Source organism: Anolis sagrei, chromosome 2 (assembly GCF_037176765.1).
Source record: "Anolis sagrei isolate rAnoSag1 chromosome 2, rAnoSag1.mat, whole genome shotgun sequence".
In the NCBI taxonomy this organism is placed as follows: domain Eukaryota; kingdom Metazoa; phylum Chordata; class Lepidosauria; order Squamata; family Dactyloidae; genus Anolis; species Anolis sagrei.
Window position 1 is genome coordinate 33,379,722 of NC_090022.1, and position 25,174 is coordinate 33,404,895.

Here is a 25,174-nt window from a genome sequence, read left to right on the forward strand (position 1 = left end):
AGGATGAATAATAATAATACACTTTATTTATAACCCGCTACCATCTCCCCAAAGGGGACTCGGTGCGGCTAGCATGAGGCCAAGCCCAAAATAATACAATATAATAAACATACAGTAACAAAATACATCATAACAAAATATAAAATAACAAAATCAACAATATAAAACAGCATATTAAAACCAGACACGGAGGGCGGGCCAAATGTGTGAGCTAAAATGTTTAAAAAGTTAAAACCCTGGATGAGATAGGGATAAAAGTGCATTTGTAGGAAAGGAGCCCAACAGGGAGGAACCATGGGATTTAGTCATTTTAGAGCGGGGGGATGCTTTATTCTGAGGGCAGCTGTAGACTAAGACAACCAGATGGGTTGAATGGTCATTCTCCAAAAGCACAACAGAAGAGCCAGGTTTTTAGGTCTTTCTTAAAACCAGCTAGGGTGGGGGCTTGCCTGATCTCCTTAGGCAGCGAATTCCAAAAGCGGGGGGCCACAGCGGAAAAGGCCCTCTCCCTTGTTCCCATAAGACGAGTATGCGATAGAGGAAGGGGCGAGAGAGAAGGGCTTCTTCAGCGGATCGAAGAGATCATGCAGGTTTGTGTTAGGAGATGCGGTCACAAAGGTAGGTAGGTCCCAAACCATTCAGGGCTTTGTAGGTAATAACCTGCACCTTGAATTGGGACCGGAAAATGAACGGCAGCCAATGGAGCTCCTTAAACAGGAGGGTTGACAGCTCTCTGTACTTTGTCCTGGTTAAAAGTCTGGCTGCCGAGCGTTGGACTAATTGAAGTTTCCAGGTCATCTTCAAGGGCAGCCCCACATAGAGTGCATTGCAATAGTCCAGTCTAGAGGTAACTAAGGCATGGACCACCATGGTCAAATCAGGCTTCATGAGGTATGGTTGCAGCTGTCGCACAGGTTTTAATTGTGCAAAGGCCCCTGCCGGCCACCACCGACACCTGCGCATCAAGCGTCAGCGCTGAGTCCAGGAGGACCCCCAAGCTGCGGACCTGCACTTTCAGGGGGAGTGCGACCCCGTCCAGCACAGGTTGCCACCCAATACCCCAGTCAGGCATTCAACTGACCTGGAGGACCTCTGTCTTGTCGGGATTGATCTTCAGCTTGTTTGCCCTCATCCAGGTCAACACAGCAGCCAGGCACTGGTCCAGTATCCGAGGGGCTTCCTTGGATTCCGGTGGGAAAGAGTAGTGGAGTTGGACATCATCCACATAGAGATGGCACCCAACTCCAAAAATCCAGATGACCTCTCCCAACTGTTTCATATAGATGTTGAAAAGCATGGGGGGCAGAATAGAACCTTGCGGGACCCCACAGGTCAATGGCCAGGGGCCCGAGCAGGTGTCACCCAGCTTTACCACCTGGGAACGACCCCCCAGAAAGGACCGAAGCCACAGTAAAACCATGCCCCCAAGTCCCATTCCAGAGAGCTGTCCCAGAAGGATACCATGATCGATGGTATCGCAAGCCGCTGAGATATCCAAGAGAACCAGCAGGGTCACACTCCCCCTGTCCAGTTCCCTGCAGAGGTCACCCACCAAGGTGACCAAAGCTGTTTCGGTACTGTGCCCGGGCCTGAAACCAGACTGTGATCAATCTAGAAAGTTGGTGTCGTCTACGAACCCCTGGAGCTGCGATGCAACCACCCGCTCCAGCACCTTGCCCAAAAAAGGGAGGTTGGCAATTGGTCTGTAGTTATTTAGCACAGAGAGGTCAAGGGAGGTTTTTTTTCAATAATGGTTTTACCACCGCCTGCTTAAGGCAGGATGGGAGTTTCCCTTGACTCAGTGATGCATTTATGATGGAAACAAACCAATCCAACAACCCATCCTTGGCCAGTTTGACTAGCCAGGAAGGGCAAGGGTCCAGAGCACAGGCAGTCGCCCTCACAGCCCCAAGGATCCCATCAATGTCATCAGGCAAAACAAGACAAAAAGAATCCCACAAGATTGGACAGACTGGAGCCTTGGTTACCTCATTTTGATATTGCATTAAACTGGAGTCCAGTTCAAAACGTATCTGAGCGACTTTGCCTGCAAATCGCTGCACCGAATTGCCGAGTCTTCGGGGATCCCCCCCCCCTCCAGCTCAGGAGGGTGGAGGAGCTCCCCAACAACCCGGAACAATTCTGGCCTATTGGCTGCAGACGTTATGCGGGCAGTCAAGAAGGATTTCTTGGCAGTGTAAGCCCTAGTAGCGGTTTTAACCCGTGCTCGGTCAGAGACTAGCTCGGTCAGAGACTAGCTATTCCATTCCAGCCCTTTCCAGCACAACACTTGGCTTGAGTTTCCAGTCTCCTAAACAACCACCATTCTTCAAAAACAGAGTCCAGTGTAGTGGCTGCTCCCAGGAAGATAACAAGGGGAAAACTTGTTTTATTTATTAAAAGAAAAAAAACATGCAATTGCTAAAAATTCAAGTACATTCACTGTTGAATTTAACTGTTTTCTAGACAACAGTTTTATCAGTTTCAAAAATATTATAATATCACACAAAGCTATAAAAACTTCATATGGTTTCAGTTTTCTTATAAGACTCCAGAGGTTAATTTGAAGTACTGCTCAGACAAATTCAATTTATCATTCACAGGTACATATTAACTGCACATTCATCTTTTACTTACTTACTGGTTGGAAGTTTAGTAAAACCAGCCCTCCAGCAATGTTATGCCACTTGTCAAAGCCCTCCCATATCTAACAGCTTTAGGTCTAACCCAAACCCATTTGAAGTATACAGCAAAAATAATAAAAGGAAACAAGCACAAGTCTGCCAGCACAAATGCCCTACGGAAATTCATCAGGGGGCTTGTTTCCATCGTAATCTCTTATCTTCGCAATCACAGTGCTTTCTGGAAGCACTTTGTTGCTGATAGATCTGATTAAAAAGAAGTCATCAAAATGGTGGGTTTGTTTAAAATCAGCACATATCAGTAAGTTCGGTTTTTGTTTCTAGACATTCATCAGATCCAAAAGTTTATCATCGGCTATTCTCACAAATAACATGAGAATTTGGAAAAGCCAACTAAGTGGCTTCACAAGAACTTTCTCTGATTTATACCAGCTATAAACTGTCTGGAAATTTTTATACTTGCTAGTTAAAGTGCAACCCCGCCAGAGCTCAGGTGAAATCAATATGATACTCATATATAGCATCTGTCTGGTCTATAAGTAAAAACAAAAATCAGAGTTGGGTAATCCCTTTAATAGGAACATTAAATCTCACAAAGGTGGCAGTGGTTCCTAAGTGCACTGTTTCAAATGTTATAATTCTGATGGGACAAGAATAAAAAAAAGGGTTGGCTAAAATACTTTTCTTCACATTTGGGGCAGGATGATGAAAGAGGCTTTATTATGTTTCCCCTCCAAAGCACTCTAGGACGACAAATAGATTTCCTGGTTGAAATGAAATGGATTGGAATCTTTCTAGAATGGACTTTCTCCAACTGGCATTTCCTCTTCCTTTCAGTATCTGGATGAATTAGGGCAGGCATGGACAAACTTGGGTCATCCAGGCATTTTGGACTTCAACTTCCACAATTCCTAACAGCCTTGGGCCCTTTCTTTTTCCCCCTCAGCCGCTTAAGCTGTTAGGATTTGTGGGAGTTGGAATCCAAAACCCCTGGATGACTCAAGTTTGCCCATGCCTTAATTAGGAGAAGGAAGGGGAAGAGAGCAGATGAAGGAATGTCAGTTTTTCCTTTCATCACACAAAGTACACAAAACTCTAGAGCCAAACTAATGCGTTGCTTTTCTTACTACAGTTTCAAAGGCAAAATATGGTGGACTGGTTTGAAAAAGATTGGAAAGGTTCATAATTGCCAACACCAGAGCTGCCCATTCTAAAGACCTGGCTTTTTGTTCTCCTTTTTTTGGGCTCACTTTTATTTAAAAGGTTATATGAGAGCAGTTGGTTTGATGCTTTCAAACAATCATACCAGTCAACTAATACAACTAGCCTGGGGCTTCTTTTTTCATGTGGAGACTATCAACTTCCACTTTGAAGCCAGGTGTCACCAGCTCACCGATACACAGAAAGGTAGTTTGGCATTGATCCAATAGGCATTTGCAATCAGATGAAAAAAAAAGATATTTCTGGTCTATGCCTTAACCATGAATGACTAGATATTGATAAATCCATTGTCTCCATGTTGGTTTCAAATATGATGGTTATGAGCTAAAAAACATGCCTTCACATGGCCCAGGGATGTCTTCACATGGCCCAGGAAGGCCCTGCCATTGTCCTGGCAGTCACTGGTGAAAGGAAGGGTGTGTGAGTTGTTTTGTGGCATCCCACATGCCCTTCCTCCATCATATGATGGGGACAGAACGGAGCACATTGGCACCATGTCCCTGTCCCCATAATATGGGATAAAGGGTGGCAGTGTCTGGCAACGTACAGCGCCCCGCTGCCCTTTCCACCATCGTATGGAGGAAAGGGAAGGAAAGTACAGGTAGCTCAATTGGAGCTACCTTAAAAACACTTTCCTCCCCATGGTAGAGGCGGAGGTGCCTTCTGAAGCTTCCCTTCCACTTCAGGAGGAATATGGGCAAGGCCTGCTGAATGTTGTTTGATCTAGGCCCCAGTCAAAAGCAGCAAAATGGGGCTATTCAGCCATGTGTGAAAAGATCCTACATGAGAGCAAGAGTATAGAGTTTTGCATCCACCTCACCTGGACAAGATGGTCATGTCAACTCTCAATGAAATGAGCTGTTGGTAGGCCATGTCCCCCTTAGTTCCTGCTAGTCCAATACTGGGTAATGCAGTTGACAATTGTTTGCATGTTGGGGATGGGCGGGGAGGGTTGTTCTTATTCACCTGGGTAGCAGTCTATGATTGGCCCATGCACATCTCTCCTCATGGTGTATGCGTAAGACTTTGCTAGGGAAAGTGCCCCATGTCCAAATTTATTAGCTCCCATGACAGCTCAAAAACCTCTGTATTCTTAATAAATGGATTTATGACCAAACCAGATGACACTTTCCTGTCTGCATCTTCAACTAAATCTGTTCCTCTTTAGAGGATTGGGAGGTAACATAAGGACCCTTCCACACAAGAGAGTTATAACACTGTAATTCTATTTTAACTGCCATGACAGCATCCTGTGCAATCCTGAGCTTTGCAGTTGGAGGAGGAGGATTCTGAATTCCCAGAGATCTAGCACAAACTCCAGGGTCCTATAGCAAGTTGCCATGTCAATTAAAGTGAAATCACAGTGCTATAATTGTTTAGTGAGTATAAGGATCATAGACAATAGAGAATCACCAAAGTATGTGTCCTTGGATTCAAATACATTTAGACAGAGCTTGGGAAAGTATTGTTTTGAAACAAAGCAAGTCAAAAGGCAGCTTTTAGAAGAAGGAGCAAAAGTATACTTTCCCAAGCTCTGAAGGAGCAAAAGTATTACCAGCAGGCCTCCTGATTTTGCTCATCAGCCTCCTGGTGCAGCAGCAATGGCTACTAAATGATGTTGATTCCGCAAGTCAAGCGTGTAGTATCCCAAGGAGAGGGGATGGCTTTTAAAACAAGTTTCCTGGGACACATTGCCCCTCATGTAACCTGTGTTCTCATAAAAGATTCAGACTGAGAGCTTTTGGTTCATACTTACATATATGGATAGAATATCCCAATGTATTACGTTTCTGGGATGTTATCCTGCCACAAACTTCCTGTATTACACATCAAATTGTGTATTTTCATCCTGCTCTCCCTCTACTTTTAGTGTATGTTAATAACAATAGACATTTAAAGCACAGAAACTAATTGTTTTCTTCATTGTGGCTGCCCGAATTGAGAATTGAGTCCCTTCTAAGTCTATTCTATGAGTCGATTTAATATAGTAATATATAGAAGTAACATTATATTATATAGTAGTATATATAACAATAATATATATGTATAATATATACATGTAATATATATATACACATATCACACCAACCAGTGATTCAACATCCATCCATGTGTGTGTGTGTGCCTACACTGCCATATAATCCAGTCCTAAGTAGATAATCTGGATTTTACATGGCAATGTGGAAGGTTTGGGTGCATCTACACTGTAGATTTAATAAAGGAGGATGAAGTTGGTGAGGGGAGGAGAAAAAGGAAGGAAAGAAAGAAAAGGAGGAAGGGAAGGGAGGGAAGGAGAAGGAAGGGAAGTAGAGAGAGGGAGGGAGGGAAGGAGGGTGTTGGACCGGATGGCCTTTAGGGCTCCCTTCCAACTGGTTGGCCATCTGTTGTGAGGGCTTTGATGGTGTCTTCCTTTACTGCCAAATGAGGTTGGGCTGGATGGTCTTTGGAGCTCCTTTCCAAGCAATGTCAGTTTCGTGTGTCCCTATTACCCCCATCATGGCACCTTCCTCCTTCCCTTGTGCTGTGGGGGTGTGAGTCTGTGGGAGACAGAGAGAGTGTGTGCACAGAGTGTGGCCCGCCTCCCTCTTTTTTCCTTCCCCCCTCTCTCTCCTCCCCCTCCCCCTTCTCCTCAGCCTCTGCCCTTTGATCCCTTGCCTTAGTGTTAGTTAGGGGCTGAGAGACACGCAGGGAGCAGCAACCATTGCTGCCCTTGCTGCTTCAGAACCCTCATTCTGTGTCCTCAGCGTGAGGGGGGCAGGGGAGGCGTGTTGTCTTCTTCCTTTTTTGAATTTAAAGGTGTTTTTGTGGGGGGGGGGCCTTTCAGTGATGGTCACTCCTTGGATTGTGAGGAGTTTTGTTGCCAAATTTGGGGACATTTGGCCCTGTAGGGTTTTTTTTGTTTTTAAGGTATTCATTATGCACAGAGCATTTCTATATATATATATATATAATCATCTGCAGTAGCATCAACCTCCACCTGACCAGAAAGAACTACTATGCTTCTCCAACTGATCACTAAAAGTCTCCTCTAAGAAAATGCAGATTATTCAAATAAGGATTCTTTGACCATGAAACATTCTTCTAGTCCAGTATTGACTGTTAATATTTTATTTTCCTTTGTTGTTTCTTCGCTTTCCTTGTTATTTGCTGGACTTTTTGTATTAACCACCCTGAGTCCTTTTGGGGAGAGAGGATGGGTTGTTGTTGTTGTTGTTGTTGTTGTTGTTATAAGTAAATAAATGTACTATTACCACCTGTACATGAGCTAATAAAACATTCAATAAAATAAAGACTAAAAAAACGATTCAAACTGTGATTTCTGAAGGTTGGTATGCTTCACACCCCTCATAACTTACTTCTGCTGGTCATGGTTCATATCAAGGCTGAAGATGATATTGTTTATGGCATAGTTTTCCACAATATGATCCCTGCCAATTGTCTTTTCAATGGAAATTTCTTTGTCTATGGCAATATTTATAAGAGCTATTAAAGTATACCTTTTTTGTACGAGTCAGTCTGCCTTTCTCAATACCGTGACAAAGCTAAGTGCAATGTACAACTCAGCAGGTGAACCATAGTTTTGTCTTTATTAAACCAATACAATTTGGTTTTTGGTTCCATACCCACATGCACCTAGCTGTGGCCTTTGTGATTATATTTCCAATAATGCCAGACCACAGACCAGCAAATGGGAAGACTGACATACCTATTAAAAGTGGGAAGATCCTAGCAAGAATTTTCCCTATATTAATTACTACTGCAGTTAAAATCCTAGAGCAACATTTCTTTGCACTGTATTGGGATACCAATCATCCCTAATGCATACATTTACTGGGATGATCTCTACCATTAGCACAGTTGGACCCACAAGGTTCGATCAAGCAACACAATTAATGTTGGATAAAACCAGCTATCCACATTATAATCTCTGCAAGAACTTCCACCACCTCATGAATTCAATTGTGACAGAAAGATCATTCTCATGTACAATACACGCCCCGTATCTGTAGGACTAGTATCCATTATTTCATTCACCCACATCCAAAAAATATGTCATCAGTAGACATGGGTTTGTTTTTTTTAAAGTTCCTCCAGCATGACTCTAAGATATTCTTGTACCAAAGTCCCTTATTCCAATTGGGTTTGCTATTATCCATGGTTTCTTATATTTATGCCTGGGAAGAATATATTCCTGTGGACAAGGGGGTTGGACTATACTTACATGGAGTTAAAATGTGGCTACTGTACTTTCCTCAGAAAAAATAAAAATATGTTTAAATATTCAGTCTAATAAAGACTGTCTTGAACAGTCACTATCACCTCCAGGAATAGTGATAAATGAAAAACAAATTTCAAAAAATCAGATAAATAATTGCCTTTCCAATACACAATGTAAGATATTTATTATATTGCCATCCTGTCACATTGCCAGATGATGCCCCTAGTGATCTTGATTCTACTCCAGGAAGAGGCTTCAGATTTGGATGGGTATTAATTCATTGTAAATAAATGGAGGCTGGCATTTGGCTATCTGGAAAGGAAGACAAAGGTAGATTTGAAATCAGCCCCAAAGGGAATTTATTAAGATAATAAATAAGGTCAGATGCATATATATGAGATCCATGTGAGGTGGTGTCGAAGGTCTTGGGTGATGAGTTCATGGGTGTGGGTAAGAGGGTAGGGATTTGATAAGAAGTGATAATTGAACAGTCATTAATATTTTATATATGATTTGCATTAGATAGCTGTATAACACCTTGTTAACATTTTATTTTATTTTATGTATTTTATTATTATTTTCTTTTTCTTCTTTTTTCCATTTGCACAACAAAATAAAAAATTATCAAGACAAAAAAAATCATTAATTCAAAATGCACCACTGTGTTCAGTCAGATCCAAATTTCAGTCATGATGAAGCTAGAATTCCCAGCTATTCTGACTGAGTGTGAGAAACAAACAATGCCTTTGTCTGTCATAATAGGTGTAAATCACAACTAAAAATACTGCAGAAAGCCAACAAGATGTAGTGGTTTGACTGCTGGACTATAGCTCTAGACACCAAGGTTTGAATTCATCCTAAATTATGTAATCCCAGTGGGTAACCCTGAACAAGTCGCATACTTTAGGGTCACCATAAGTTGGAGACAATTTGAAGGTACACGACGACAACAACAACAACAACAAATGCTTTCTCCCAAAATATTTTTGAAATTGACTAGTAAAGCAAAAGATGCTTCAGTTATCACTTTTTAAAGTGTTATAGAAAAACTACAACGATAAACACAGAATTGTAGCATCAGAAGGGACTGCAAGAGCCATCTAGTTCAACCAGCTGCCATGTTGGAATCCACTGTTCAAGTAGTTCTCACAGTAGTCACCATATAATTTTTATTTCAAAACTGTAAGTGAAGGAATGACCACTTTTTGGTAGGTGGACCAATTAAACAAGTCTTATCTGGATAACCTCTGCCAATTATATTGCCTATGCCAAGTCAGCAGAAGTACTAGTTCTGGATGAAGAATAATATTGTCTTTTCCAGGCCACATATGTGGCAGCTTCAGGGGCCTTCATAGAACCATCTACTCTAACCTCTGTCTATATAGAAATACAGCCAAGTACCATCTCTTTAAAAATCTCCAAGGGAGTATCTTCTAATGCCTAACAGCTGTTACTATCAGGAAATTCTTCCTAATGTTAATGTAGATTTTTTTTCTTTTTCTTATACATTTAAATCAACAATTTTGGAACTGCTCACTCCATCATCTCCATGACAGCCCTTCACATATTTAAGTACCTGCCATTACAAAGCAGTAGCTGAATCAAGAGTTTTCTTCGGGTGTACAGCAAGTTGTGCAGTCTCTCTGGGAACATGATGGAGAGCTCTCTGGATAACATTTGGGAATAATAATATTGATTTTTCACTAGGCAAAAACAGGGGAGGGAGCCAAAGGAATTACATATGTTTTTTCCAGCAAGCTAATTTATGACCAAGTCACCCAAGTGAAAAATGCTATGATTAAAAAAAAGACACCGCTTCTATTTTTAAACAACATATAGCGTCTTTAGTATTCAGGTAGTGAGAAATGACTAATGAATGCAGTACAGTTTAATTAACATAAGTATGTAACCCCAATACATCTGGTAAGGGCTTGTGAAGTCAGTGTTGAAATAATGAGAATTAATGAGCTACCCCAGATTGGTCGTACCACAACTGTAGAGTTTCCATAGGGACAAATGTGTCTACATTTTAGACATACTGCTGGCTTATCTGTCTCCAAGCAGGGTGGTATATAAAGAGAAGAGCTGAAGGACTTGAAGCTTACAAATGTGGGCTGGGGGGGAGGGGGGCATGATCCTGAAGAGTCAAAAATTGTATGGAAGGACTAGAACTGAGTGTTCCTGCAAAGCAAGGGGTTGGACTGGATCACCCTTGTGGTCTCTTCCAATGCTATGATTCTATAATTTCCAATTCAGGATTGTTCCAGGACCTGGGGTTTCTAGGTCAAAACCTGAGCGCTAAAGAGACAGTCCCTTATGCTGTAATGAAGTGTTATGCATTAACCACAGTTGTTAACACACAGCTTTTAATAACACTTTCTCTCCTCTCTCCTCCCTCTCCCTCTTGCACATGCCAACAATTGAACTGTTTGGAAATTAAGACAAATGTTAACTAAATTGCTGTTCCCAGGTGTAATGGAGTAATTATTTCTTTTTACACATGACCTTATCCCACTCTATTTTCCACTGTTTACTTACCGTTTTTGTAAACTGGCAAAACAGAAGCCATTCCATGATACACAGCCATTGGCTGTGTGTGGAAATCCATCTTGCCAGTGTACGAAGAAGGAGAGAGGAGTCCTTTTTCTGGAGTCAGGTGTTCCCCAACTCCTGGTTGAAGAAAGCAGTGGGAAGTGGAGGGAAGTGGGATGTAGATGGGGAAACGTCATGGGATGGCTGGCCATCTGGAGGACAGATCTTACTGGGGTAAGTCAGGTCCATGCTCTTAAGGACATTTTCCCTTGCTTTCCTCCTGCCCACGACATAGAGTCCATAGGGAGATGCGATAAAGAGCATCCAGTAAAGTCTACTTGCTTCTATCCAGAAAGGAAAAAAGGAGGAAGTCTGGACTTCAACTCCCAGAAATTCCAGCCAGCTTGCCAGCTTTTAGGAACTGTGGGAGCAGAAGTCCAGAATACCTGAAGGCCCAAAGGTTGGGAACCACTGCTGTAGAGTCTTCAAAAGCTACAGCAACCAATCAAATAAGGGCCCTTCTACGCTGTACTAAAACCCAAGAGGAAACAAGTTAAAGCAACCCACCTGCACCCAAACCCCAGGCTTTCCTGGGAGGGGTGGCTAGATCGCATCCCAGGTCAAACAAAGATTGACTCAGGATGCCATCCAGCTCTTTTTCACCCCCTCCCCCATTTTGGACCCAAAACTTACTGGAGAAGCCTGTCAGCAGTGCAAGCCTCTCTCTGCAGTCCTACTGGTGTGAGAAAATGGCATGTCAGGAGAAGAAATTCAATCTAAATTGTGCCCTACTATTTCCCTTGCTGTCTCCCACTGTCCTTTCTTTGCCAAGGGCCATCTGATGAAGTCCATAGTGACAAAGAGAAAAGGACTGCTTATGCAGCTACCAGCAGTTATTAAGTAGAAGACACTGTTTAGGCTCCTGGTGCCTGGTTATGTTTTCTACCATATTCAGCAAACAAATTCACTATTTATCTTTTAAAAAGCACAGTCCACCCTCTTTTCACTTTCAAAATGAAGGATAACAAATGATTTTTATTATAGACATCATCCCTGTATCCTGAGTCACTGATACAGCACAATTTGATGAGAAATCAATAAAGAACTAATAAAAATATCCAAAGTATTTATAATGTACAAATCCCAAAATGCCACTGCTGCCAGAAATTAATCTGTTGAACATTTTAAAATACTGAATTATTCCTCAGTAATCGTTCTGTAGGTGAACCAGTTGTATCTTATTGCAAAAGTGATTAAATGCTACCTGTATATAAAATCTATACAGATCATCGATCCTCTAGTAACACTCCCACTGCATATTTTTAAGCAGGACTTTAGGGAAGGGAGAAAACTGAAGAGAGAATGAAACTTGATCTGAATTAACATCTGTTAACCTACCATATTATCTAAGCTTTTATTGTGTCAATAAGCTGTATTTCAGTTTGTTCTTTTGCACTTATTTGACACGCTGAGTAAAATATTTGTTTTTAATAAAACATAGAAAGGAAAGCAAATACTCATATATTATTTCTTTATTTTTATTTGTCCTTTCTAATGTCATTACTCAAACTGGTCATTGCCAATAATTCTAAAAACCCTACAACACCTAGTTTGGACCTGTAGTATAAGAACATGAGAAAAACTGTCGTAGTAAGTCAGACAGGAAAAAGAATAGAAAGATAGTAATATCTTTCTGGTAACATGGTTCCAATTTATTTCTTATATGAATCAAAGTAATGATGGGGGGAAAGCCACATTCCACTGACCCACGAGTCCATCTACAGTAGATTAATCCAATATACCTTTACAAAGGGATTCATTTTTCATTTCAAGACCATTACAATATAACTAATGCCCTGTGTAAGTACTATGTTTTTCTGTTCTGCTTCTTTATGTTAATATTGGTTTTCTTGTTTGTTTTGAATGAATGAATAAATAAGGAATATCATCTTTGATAAATCACTGATAGAAGAATCTAAATGCATACATGCCTGCCTACATGAAAGAGAAGTTCCACAAAAACTCATTCAGTCCTTTAATGTTGCAACAGAAGATGCAAGCTGTGACCCAGAAAAGCTGTACTGATTAGTCTTAAAGATGTCACATAAATACTTTGTATTTGTAGTTGTTCTTGTACTGAAACAGACTTCTTTGAAAAATCTTATGATCATATCAACAAAAATTCATAGGTGCAGAACTTTACACCAGGGGCCCTTTCATGCCACACAATTATAGCACCAGGATTACAGGGGAAACCAGCTGGTTCCCAATCCATCTAAAATGCAGATGTGTGCTTTTCATCTTAAGAACAGACAAGCATCTCGAGCTCTGAGGATTACTTGGGAAGGAATCCCACTGGAGCATTACAGCACACCAAATATATGGGAGTTACCCTGGACCGTTCTCTGACCTACAAGAAGCACTGCCTATTAAGCAAAAAGTGGGTGCTAGAAATAATATAATTTGAAAGCTGACTGGCACAACCTGGGGATCACAACCAGATACAGTGAATACATTTGTCCTTGTGCTTTGCTACTCTCCTGTTGAATACAGTGTGGCATACATCACACCACATTAAAACAGTGGCTCTTAATGAAGCATGCTGCGTTATCACAAAATGTCTGTGCTCTACACCACTGAAGAAATTATACTGTTTGCCAGTATTGCACCACCTGACATCCATCAGGATAGCAGCCAGCATTGAAAGGACTAAGGCATTGACATTTCTGGCCCATCCTCTGTTTGGATATCAGCCAGCATGCCAAAACTTTTAAATCAAGAAACAGCATCCTAAGATCTACAAAGATACTCACAGGAAAATCCCAGCAAGGGAGAGTCCAAAGTGGCAGGCTAAAACCCAGGACCTCAATTAGTGCCTTATACTGGATGAGAAACTCCCTCCTGGGCACACAGAAGACTGGGCGACTTGGAAGGCACTGAACAGACTGTGCTCTGGTACCACGAGATGCAGAGCCAATCTTAAGAAATGGGGCTATAAAGTGGAGTCTATGACATGCGAGTGTGGAGAAGAGCAAACCACAGACCACCTACTACAATGCAGTCTGAGCCTTGCCACGTGCACAATGGAGGACCTCCTTACACCGACACCACAGGCACTCCAAGTGGCCAACTTCTGGTCAAAGGAAATATAGTATAATGCCAAGCGTTTTTTAAACTCTGTTTGTGGTTTTTAACTGTGTTTATAGTTTTTTAACTTTGTGGTTTATTCATAGAATCATAGAGTTGGAAGAGACCTCATGGGCCATCCAGTTCAACTCCCTGCCAAGAAACAGGAAAATTGCATTTAAAGCACTCCTGACAGATGGCCATCCAGCCTCTGTTTAAAAGCCTCCAAAGAAGTAGCCTCCACCACACTCCAGGGCAGGGAATTCCACTGCTGAATAGCTCTCACAGTCAGCAAGTTCTTCCTAATGTTCAGATGGAATCTCTTTTCTTGTAGTTTTATAAATTATAACTGCATCCTAAATTTGCTTCTATCATGATAAATAAATAAATAAATAAATAGCACTAGGATTTAATGTTACCTGCCACGGCTGCATGCTATGAACATCTAAGGTTTGTAACTTGGAGATATACTAGAACTCCATGGCAGACAATTTTGAATGCTACTCTTTAACAGCTCCTGCTCTCCGAAAGTTCTTCCTAATCTTTTCAGTCAAATCTCTTTCCCTGCCATTTGAACCCATTGCTCCCTTGTGCCCTATAGAGCAGCAGAAAATCAGTTTTCCCCCTCCTTCTCAGTGAGACACCCTTTTAAATCTTGAAACATGGTTTAGCTGCCTTCTCTTCTCCCGGCTAAACATCCCCCAGGAGGAAAGGAGGGAGGGAGGGAGAGAGGGAGAGAGGGAGGAAGAAAAGGATGGATGGATGGAAGAGTGGAAGGGAATGGAGGGTAGGAAGGAAAGAGGAAAAGGGAAAGAGAGAGTGGGAGGAAAGAGGAAAAATGAAAAGGTGGAAGGGAAGGAAGGAAGGAGGGAGAAAGAGGGAGGGAAGGAAGGATGGAAGGAGGAAGGAAAGAGAAAATGAAGGAAGGAAGGATAGGATGGTGTGAGAGAGGTGGGCCTGAGAAAAGAGCCCAATGGGCTGCATCTGGACCTGGGTTTGCCCATACCTGGTCTAAACCTTCTTAATAGTGCTGACCATATTCAACAGAAACCTAAAATGCATATATTTATGCATTTATGATTTATTAAACTTTTTTTAGTTGTCTTCACGTTTTCAAATTTGCATGTCATCCGTGATTTTCTGCAAACCAAAAAAGCTTCCCAAAATTGCATTTCATTATTGATGGCAAACATGCAAATAATCAAATCTGCTAAATTTAACCTTACAAGAGTTGAGTTTGGACTCTATTTCTAAGTATTCAGCTGAAATTTCAGTTATGGCAATACTGATATTTGGGAACTGGAGGAAAATTCTTCTTTGTAGGGCAATGTTCTTATTTTGCCCCCATCTCATAACTATGCAGTCTGTCCTTGTTCTTGAGTACCTGGGACATCCTTTATAGAAATAGCATATGGAGTGGGATTAGGTCTTTGTGGATTTTTAATGTATACAATCAGTGTTGCAAGGAAATGATTTAGGAGAGCTTTCTTTTTCAAGTGAAATAAAGGAATTATGCAGGAGAGCTTCATTTGCAGTGCATAAAGGAAATGCGTCCGACCACTTGGATAGTCAAAATGCTTACATTTGCAGAAGAACTAGAATAGTTATTAGACAACAGAGAGGTTGGAAATCAGCTGAAGAAACTAGGCATATGTAGAAATGGGTTTTCACAGCCATCGAAGCCATTGAGAAAAGATTATAATAACTTCTGTCTCAAGATGAGTGGCCTGCCTTGCTATCAGCAAATGGACTCACTGGTGATTCCAGAACATTATATGGCCATTAAAAATGCAATCTCATTGAAGCTAAGTGTTTTTTGCACCTAACTGTTTTCATTGGAGAAATAAATATTATACATTGCAATAAGCTTACCAAAGTTAGGATATTTGTGAATATCATAAATATTTGTGAATAATTACTTTGTAAATGGCCATTGAAAATTACAGATTTCTGCATAACATTTCTCTCTGATCACACTTACAGCACTCTCCACTTCATACCATATCTCTGTATACAGTCCTCTATGTCTACAGATTCTGCATCCACGGATTCAGCAACGCATGGCTTGATTTTTTTTTATTTAAAAAAGCACACCTTGATTTTTTTCATTTTAAATAAGGGATACCATTTTACTATGCACATCATATATATTGAGACTTCAGCATCCATGGTTTGGGTATCCACAGGAGATCATGGAACCAACCCCCAGTGGATACCAAGAGCTCATTTTACCCACAGCTGAGGATTGAATTCAGGACTATGCATCCTGAATTCAAGATAATCCTGGCTTGCAAATATTTATGACAATAAATGTGTTATACCTAAATCCAGTTGTTAATTCCAACTAAAATATGATATCATATCCTCCATCTGTGCTGATTTGGCTGGGACCATCTCAATTAATTCTCTGCCATCCCACCTTTTCAATTATTTTTCGAACATCCTAGTTTTCTCTCTCTTTTTTCCTCTTCTTTTTTCCTTCTTCCCCTCTTTGCCCTCAGCATTTTTCCACTGCTTCAAAATGAATTCAATGTACAAAAGTGGTTTGTACTCAGTTAAAAGCACAAGAGAAGACAAAGGAGCAGAGTCTTGTCCTTCCTTGTAGACTTAATCATAAGCAAACTGCTACTGCCTCTTTAGTATGTGTGTTTCATTAATATATTTTGCTATCTTGACCTCATTCTGACATTGTTTGGCCACCTGCGTCCTGGTTTTTGGTGGTAAAATGTTGAATGATACAATCATTTCTACATCGGACTTTAAGGAGTAGGAAGGACAGTTTCTGGAGCCCCCAGTGGCTGGATTGTGAGGCCTGTCTATACTGCCCTATATCCCAGGATCTGATGGCATAATATATGCTTTAAATTGGATTATATGAGTCTCTACTGCCAGATAATCTGGGATAAGAAAATAATCTGAGTTCAGATCCTGAGATATAGGCGTAGAGTGGAAGGACCCCAACAGACACATGCTGTTTCCTCAGCAGAGAATTGGAGCCCCCGGTAGTGCAATGGGTTAAACCCTTGTGCCAGCAGGATTGAAGACCGACAGGTTAGGGGTTCAAATCCAGGGAGAACACGGATGAGCTCCTTCTGTGGGGACATGAGAGAAGCCTCCCACAAGGATGGTAAAACATCAAAATATTTTGGCATCCCCTGGGCCAATTCTCTCACACCAGAAGCGACTTGAAACTCAAGTAACTCTTGACACGCAAAGAAAAGAAAAGAAAAGAAAAGAAAAGAAAAGAAAAGAAAAGAAAAGAAAGAAAGAAAGAAGAGAAGTCACGTTCAAGGTAGAAAGCTGGTGAAAGTGTTAATATCTTACGAAGTTTGGATTCCCATGCCACCAAAGCCATGTGTATTTTGTAGTATAAATGTATTCAGATACAAGTAGAGTTGTATGAACGTACTTAACCTGAATATTTTACTGCAATAATAGAATATGTATGTTTCAGTGGAGAATGTCAGACAAAACTCTGCTGACTGTCATTTTTAAAGTATGCAAAAGGATCTTGTAGCACCTTAGGGACTAACTGAGAGAACAAAGTTGGCATCATAAGCTTTTCAAAACTAAATCTACGATGTCATTTTTAAAGCCATTGTTTCTATTTGGTGGGATATCTGATATGTGTAAGGAAGTCAGATGATACCAATTAAAATTATGCTTCTGTTGTTTTTAGATTTTGGATATTATTGTATTTTACTACCACCAAAATCCCATCACAAATCTATCACTTCCATCACATTCTGCTTGGTTTTCTTCCAAGTAACAGAGGATAAATCTCTGCCCCAACGAATTTACAATCTGACATTTGGAACTGCTGGAACAATGGGGGAAATAATAGTACGTGAAAAAAGTCTCAGAATAGGCAATTGAAATAACTGCATAGATATTATATGCAGTTATTTCAATTGCCTATTCCAAGACTTTTTTTCACAAGAGTTACAGTGATGTACAGGAAGGTTTTTCTTGTTACAGAAGATAAAAGGACAAAAGGAAGCTGTTTGTCACAGGTGGGCTTTAAGCTGTATAATACTAGTGTTGGAGATCTTCCATCCACCTACACAGCCTTGCTTCTTCTCCAGGCTTCAAGGGTCCTGGTTCATTTCCCTTTATCCACAAAGAAAGAACCACCCTGGGGGGAAAATCTGATGAAATTCAGTCCAAATGGAGTGTGGAGTGAATACACATCTCACTGCATGGCAGGGATCATCATCATAGGTGACCACTCATAGCCAAGTATGATTAACTTCCAAGAGTTGAGTCTTGTCGGTGAGTCTGTAAATGACTGCAGAGCCTATTCTGAATCCGTATGGTCTTTCATAATGAAGACATAGATTTCAAGATGGAAGGCAGTACCGACAAGGGTTTGCTTGATGTGCTTTCCTCTGGACACATTTCTCCCTTTCGCCTGTTCAAAATCCATTGCACTGTTGGCAGGCCCGTACACAAGATTTTGATTTAGGGGGTGCTGAGTTTGATTCTGGGGGGGGGGGTGGGTGAGTTGGATTCAAAGGGGGGGCTGAGGATCTACCCTAGCAAACCTTTTGTATCGTTATCCCAATAGCCCCATGCATATGGGATATATTGAGCATGGTGATCAGATCATGATATGAATAAACATAACAGTTTAAATAATGTACCAGTAAGGCCTTCTTGCAGACCACCCTGAGTAGCCCCCCCCCCCCCGGCTACTATTGGTAACAGCTGACCTCCAGTGAGATCACTTGAGAGCCAGAGCTTCTCAGATCACAGGGGTTTTTTTTCAAAATTTTTGAAGTTACATTTAAGCCCATCTTTAAATCTCTTTTTGTATACCTCCTTTATGGATTGTCACCTTATCATGGTGAGGCAGCTTGTATGTAATAATAGAAGTCTTCATTTTATTCCTGTGTTCCTCAATATTTTCAGGGTGTTCCATGGGTAAATGACCCTTGAGTGTTGCTTGGAGAAGGGTTCGTTCAGAGAGCTCTTGGAGGAGTTGGGTGTTTGTTTATGTTTTCTCTTTCTTTCTTGAAATCTGTATTTGGCCATCGGAGATCAAATTAATCTGTGGCCTGTCCAGCAGTCATCAGTGCTCATCATGGTTCTTGTGAGAAGTACATCACGGTGGTCTCTGACACATATAATTATATCATTTAAGAGGTGCTAATGCTTTGACTGGGCGTGTTTCCATGATGTCTTAAATAGATTTTTCTGGCAAAGGAGTCTATTGGTGATGACAAGGTTGTGTTCTGTACATTTGGTGAGAAGTAAAATGCCATTTGAGTTGCTGTTGCCAATTCCATCGTTCTGTATCGTTTCTGGCCACAGATCAACATCTCACCAAATTCTTGCATTAAAATAACACAGGAGGATGATTTTATCTTCCTGGGGTATCTCTGATAGAATAGTATCCACCAGACAGTATAATTTTTCCTTTATAAATATTAGATATTCCCATTTTTTTCCACACACATACAAGGCGGAATGGTGCAAAAGTTGGTTAAAAAGGGGGGGGGGGAGGAAAGATTGGGGTATCTTCTTGTATTATCTCATATTGTTCTTTTTTCTTTTCTGGCTTTCTTCTGTAGAAGTTCATCTTGGTTATTCTTATCAGATTGTTTCTTTCAAATCATTATCTAAATCTAATTATTACCTAAGGAATCTAAAAATTCAAAATGATCTGTTATTAAGTTAGTAGTATATAAACAAGGTTTGTGATAACCCCTTAATATTACACAAAGCTTATATATTTCTATGTAAACATTCCTAATCTCTTTAAGAGTTGTGAAGTCATCAATTTTCAAGATCTCTTAAGTGTGACGTAGATATATTACACAAAAATTGTATATAAACATTCCAAAACTAATTTAAAAGTGTTATTTCAATTACTTTCCAAAATTCCTAAATGTAGGAAGAATAGATAATACAAAATGTATATATATAGGACAATGTTCATATTTTTGAATGACAAGTCCTATTATAACCATCTTCTTCTATTTTTTAATGTAGAGTTCCCATTCTTCTCGATTTTTTTTAACCAAGATCTTGTAATCTATCTTTAGTCTTTCAAAGATATTTTTTTCTTATCATCCATTTTTACAGGGTCTTCCAGTTGTCATCTAGAAATGAAGTTTCTTGGTTTCCTCATGGGTATTTTAGCCAGATCTCTTAGGATCATATTCCTGATTTCACATTAAAAATTTATCCCACAAATCTGCTGCATTTTTCTCAAGTTTTGAGCTTCCTCGGTGAGTTTGAGATAGAATGGTATCCAGCTGACAGTAGAATTTTTCCTTGATGCCTTTGTCAGCATCTAGTGTTGATGCATAGGCACTTATGATAGTTACTTGCTGTTTTTTGGTGAGATTAATTCAGAAGAATGAGAGTCATTCGTTAATTGTGACAGGTGCTTCAGACAGATGCTTCATAAGGTCATTTTTTATAGCAAAGCCAACTTCATGTATTCATTGTTCTTATTCAAGGAGTCCCTTCCAAAAGGAGGTGTAGTTTCCCCCTTTCCCCCCTTAGCTATCTCTCTCCTTCTCTTCAGGTCTCTTGGAGTGCTGCTATATCAGTATTAAAATATATCAGCTCCCTTGCAATAATAGCAGTCCTATATTCAGAATGTTCCTTGTTTGTGTTATCCAAATGTGTCCATATATTCCACATTCCAAAATTCATTGGTTTTTATATAATTATCATTACCCCTGCTGTCTCAAATATATCGAGGGATAGATTTGTTGGCCTCGGCAAAATACAATAATATCCAAATCCACAGAACAGTAATGCGTTTATTAGGCCAACCAGGAGTGTACAAAATACATCATACAAGTTTCCAATCTCCACAGTTTCTGAACCAAAATATACCCTACAGTATAATAAAGTGTCATTTCTATTCAAAAAAAAAAATCAAACATGCAACAGTCTCTCTGATTTCACACAGAGAACAGAGGGAATAAACAGTCCTTTTAAACAGTCTTTAAAATATGCTTCATGCCTTAGAAATGATCAGGCTTCAGAGAGCTGGCAGCCATTTCCTTCCTGGCTGTTTCCAGTCAGCGCTCTCTTCACTCTCTGAGGTGAAAATGGCAGTTAAAACCATTTATCCCAGCAGTAAGCTAGAGACAACAGCCAATCAGAACTCTAGCTCCTGCCATGCTCAGCCAATCAGCTGCCAACACATATCTCTCCAGTCAACCCATCACATCATGGTGCCTTTTTATAGATCCCCACAGGATACCTGTGGATTGAAGCTAGGGCATGTCCCTGTGTGGAAGGAGACTGGTTGGAATCTGATTTTATGTTCCTTTGAGGATGTTGCCAGTGGTGTGTGTGCGTGTGTGTGTGTGATAGACTGTGGTCAAGGTGAGGGTTTGTCTTTCTTTTTGAGTGGGTTTGTCTGACTGATATCACCATATAAATGGTTACAGCACATAGTTGTATCAATGTATTCAAAATTCAATTTTTAAAACTTTGTAAAGCAATAATGTTGCTTAAGAGTTTTTTTTATGGTCATCATCACTTCTACTACCATCAGAATCTTGCCATGAACATCACCATTACTTCCATAATTCTATGTGGATGGGCCGACCCCACTTGCCCCCTCTAGCAGACTATCAATTTGCAACACAGAGAGGAATGTGTACAGATTTATTCCAAAGTAATCTGAAAATGAAGAAAGGAGTTTGGAAAGACTGCTGTATCCTTTCCTACCATTTCCCCCATTTTATCTCTTTCAGATCTGTAAAAGTTGGGAAAATGAAACAAAAAGTTATATATGCACTTATTTAGTTTTTTTTATCACTTTTGGCTTTTTATATTATTTTCTCTATACCCTCCAACTATCCTGATTTGCCAGAAGACGTTCAGCTTGATTTCATGTTGTCCTCACATTTTTCAGCTGCTTTCAAAATGCTGCTGCTAATTTTAGTCCTCTTTCAATTTCTCCCTCCACTCTCAATTTACTTACAATCAGCAAAATTACACTACAAACTACACTAAACAACTACAATACAAAAAAAACAACAACAAACAAGGAAGAAAAGCAAAATACTCCCAACTCTCAGCTAATAGTTATAGTTATCCACTTATCCTATTTCTTCTAATATAATGCACTTCTACCTATTATTCAAATTGACTATTTTAAAAAACTAATATTGATAATCTCCCTAACTTTCCCTTAAATGAGCAATTAGTGGTTTCCATTATTTCTTAAAACTGCTTAATGATTTTTCTTTAATCAAAAGTAATGATTGATTAAAGATTAATGCTGTAGATTAGTCCTAAAGTGAATTTGTAAATCATCTGTCTTTGAAAGACTGAAGCAAGAGTATGTCTTCTTTTAAAACTGTTAACTTGTCAAAAATTAATGAAGGCATTTTGGCTCTGCTAACACAATCTTATGACCTTGTCTGCCATCTGGTGGCTAATACTGTTGTTAAACATGGAGACAACAATCAAGATACTGTCTAAAAAGGGAGCTGCACTGATCAAGCTTTTTTCATTGTTTTGCTAATACAGTTCTCAGTGTAGGACATTATCACACAATGCTCTGTACAGGCTCACTTAATCTGAGTTCATTGAACATGCGTTCATTTATTGGGTTATCTTAGAATTGCATTGGAGGACCTAGCGATGCCTAAAGTACTTTTCTCTCCAGCTTCCTGTGCAATTCGGTAGTCAACTTCAGACTGAAGTTTCCACCATATATTGATCAAAAAATTGCACAAGAGATTTAGGTCAGTTCAAGACAGCCCTTTATCCCGCAAACATCCACATTAAAAAACACAGATGTTTGTGGGGGCTGTCCGCATCCACGCCCGAAAGCATGCGCTTTCTGATGTGGGTATGCAGACGTTCTTTTGGGACTAGCCCAAGAGAATGTCCGGAGGCCCTATCCCCCTCACCCAAGCCCCCAGACCCCTTAGAAAGTAGTAAAATTTTACTTAGCATCCATTAGAAGCCTCGGCAAACTATTTCCCTCCCCTATCTCTAGTAGAAAGTGTCAGTATTAACTGCATAATTTCACTATTCCTTCATCAATAAAATCTGTTGAAACAGACTGGACTACATAGCTAGTCTGGGCTGTACACAAGCTGTTCCTGATGTGGGGAAGAGCCTGATTATAAAAAGATTTAAAGTAGCTCTCATTAGGGAAGTTATAAGGATCACAAATAACTATACTTACTACCTGAGCCTTACCTTGATTGAAAATACCTGCCCATGGTGAGGCAAACCACTCAGACTACTTGCCTACTTGGAGTTAAATTGCAAGGCATTTTCAAATTTGAATGTATGATCTGAGAAAAAAAAACATTTCCTTCGCAGTAAAAGTCTTAAGAAGAGTGAGGTCACTTTATCAGCATAGGATTGTGACATACTTGACAGAATGGAAGGAAAGTCAGAACTCCAGTGGGGCCAATAATGGTAAAAGAAAAGTACATACCATTGGTATCTTATCTTTTCTTTCTGGTAGAATTGTGTTTTTCTTTATCCATTTAAGTCCATGAATGTGCCAAAAAAAAAAAACCATGGTTGATAGAATAAATGAGCACAAACGAACCCAAAATACTAGGACGTCAGATCCATAGTGACTCAAAGGATACTAAAAATATATCTGCAATTAGGTGCCATGACTACACAAGTCATGCAAGAAACTGCTCCGGATAAAATATATATTTAGGGTCCATTATGAGCTTCATTGATGTGCACAAGGACATACCCTTAAAACATTCGATTTTAGAAGAGACAGTCCAGACTCTTTATCCTTTATCATCTAGGGGGGCTCATTTCAGTGGAGTGACAGGTTCTCCACAACCCCCACCAGGATTCCATGAACCTTTGTGATGGGATCCAGTGACTAAAGAACACAATCCAGAAACAGGAAGTGTCCAGACAGTAAGCAATCAAGGGCTTACCCAGACAAAGGATGTCTCCAGGCAGCAAACAATTCAAATGGAACAAAGGTCAGGCTACTTCCATGTAGATGCCCTACTCACATGCTAATGGGTGAATCCTACTCAACACATAAAACTCTACCTTGCTAATTGCATCCTTTACACTTCTTTGAGGGAAGATAGATGCTTTTGAACGATGGTGTTGGAGGAAAGTTCTGAGAGTGCCTTGGATCGCCAGAAGATCCAACCAGTCCATACTTCAGGAAATAAAGCCCAACTGCTCATTGGAGGGAAGGATAGTAGAGGCAAAGATGAAGTACTTTGGCCACATCATGAGAAGACAGGAAAGCTTAGAGAAGACAATTATGCTTGGGGGAAAGGAAGGAAAAAGGAAGAGGGGCCAACCAAGGGCAAGATGGATGGATGGCATCCTTGAAGTGACTGGATTGACCTTGAAAGAGCTGAGGGTGGTGACAGCCAACAGGGAGCTCTAGCGTGGGCTAGTCCATGAGGTCACGAAGAGTCGGAAACGACTGAACAAATGAACAACAACAACATTTCTTTGACAGACAATGATTCTTTCCTCCCACCCTGGGTATTCTACAGATATATATACTTCACTTGCTTGGCTACCATCAGATTCTCTGAAGATGCCAGCTACAGGAGAAAATGCTGCTAAAAACAACTATAAAGACCCGAAACCACACAATACCCCAGTGATTCCAGCTGTGAAAGCCTTTGACAATATATCTTGGGAGTTGCCAAAGACTGCAAATGCCTCAGCTAGATTTCATTGCACTGAACCATGGTAGTTAACATGGAATCAAACTGCATTATTTCTACAGTGTAGATACCATCGTCAACCTATTTTTCTCGTAAATTTTTCTTCAAGCGACTGTTAAATGGTGCCATGCCAAAACTTATAATGACTTACTCAAAAGGTAATTTATGTGGCAAGCAACTAATGCTGACCTCGGCTTTACAAGAAATTATTATGTGGACTCCAGTTCATCAAAAGAAACTGGCCTATAGCTTGCGGCTGGATTTCTCCAATAAGGCTTTGTATTTTTTGCTGTAGAAGCTAATAAATTTCACTTCTGGCTTAAGTTGTGCGATTCTCATTGGTGCTAAAATATCATGGAGCAAGAACTGTAGAAGGCCCAAGGGAGACATGCTCATCAAAAGAACATCCACAACTATGAATAATTTATAATAAAAGGGTATTTTCCCTCCCAACATTTGAGGATTTTAGCATGATTTCACCCCAAAGCGTAAACTTAGGGAACAGTCTGTAATTATAAATAAAGCTGACGTCCTCTTCTGCACCTTGCAAATGGTCATGCTTAAGTTTGTTTTATGGCTGAACTATCAGCCAGTGAAGATAGCAGCTTATAATTAAACTCTAAATTGTTCCTTAATTATAGACACTGCTGAAGTATCATTCCCTGCTATATAATTAGTTCTCATAGAGATGACTAATTGTTTTCTTGAAAGAATAACCCAATAAAGCATTTCCAAAGAGTAGAGCTACCCTATCTCAAGATTTGGCCCAT

General features: G+C 40.2%; 1 protein-coding gene across 1 annotated transcript in view; it reads left to right on the forward strand.

Annotated features, from left to right (window-relative positions):
• Positions 1-604: 604 nt before the first annotated feature.
• C2H3orf49 (chromosome 2 C3orf49 homolog) overlaps positions 605-25,174 on the forward strand; it is a 48,571-nt gene continuing 24,001 nt past the window's right edge. The window contains exon 1 of the mRNA XM_067464777.1: positions 605-618. Coding sequence (XP_067320878.1) covers positions 605-618 — 14 coding nt within the window. The remainder of the gene's footprint in view (positions 619-25,174) is intronic.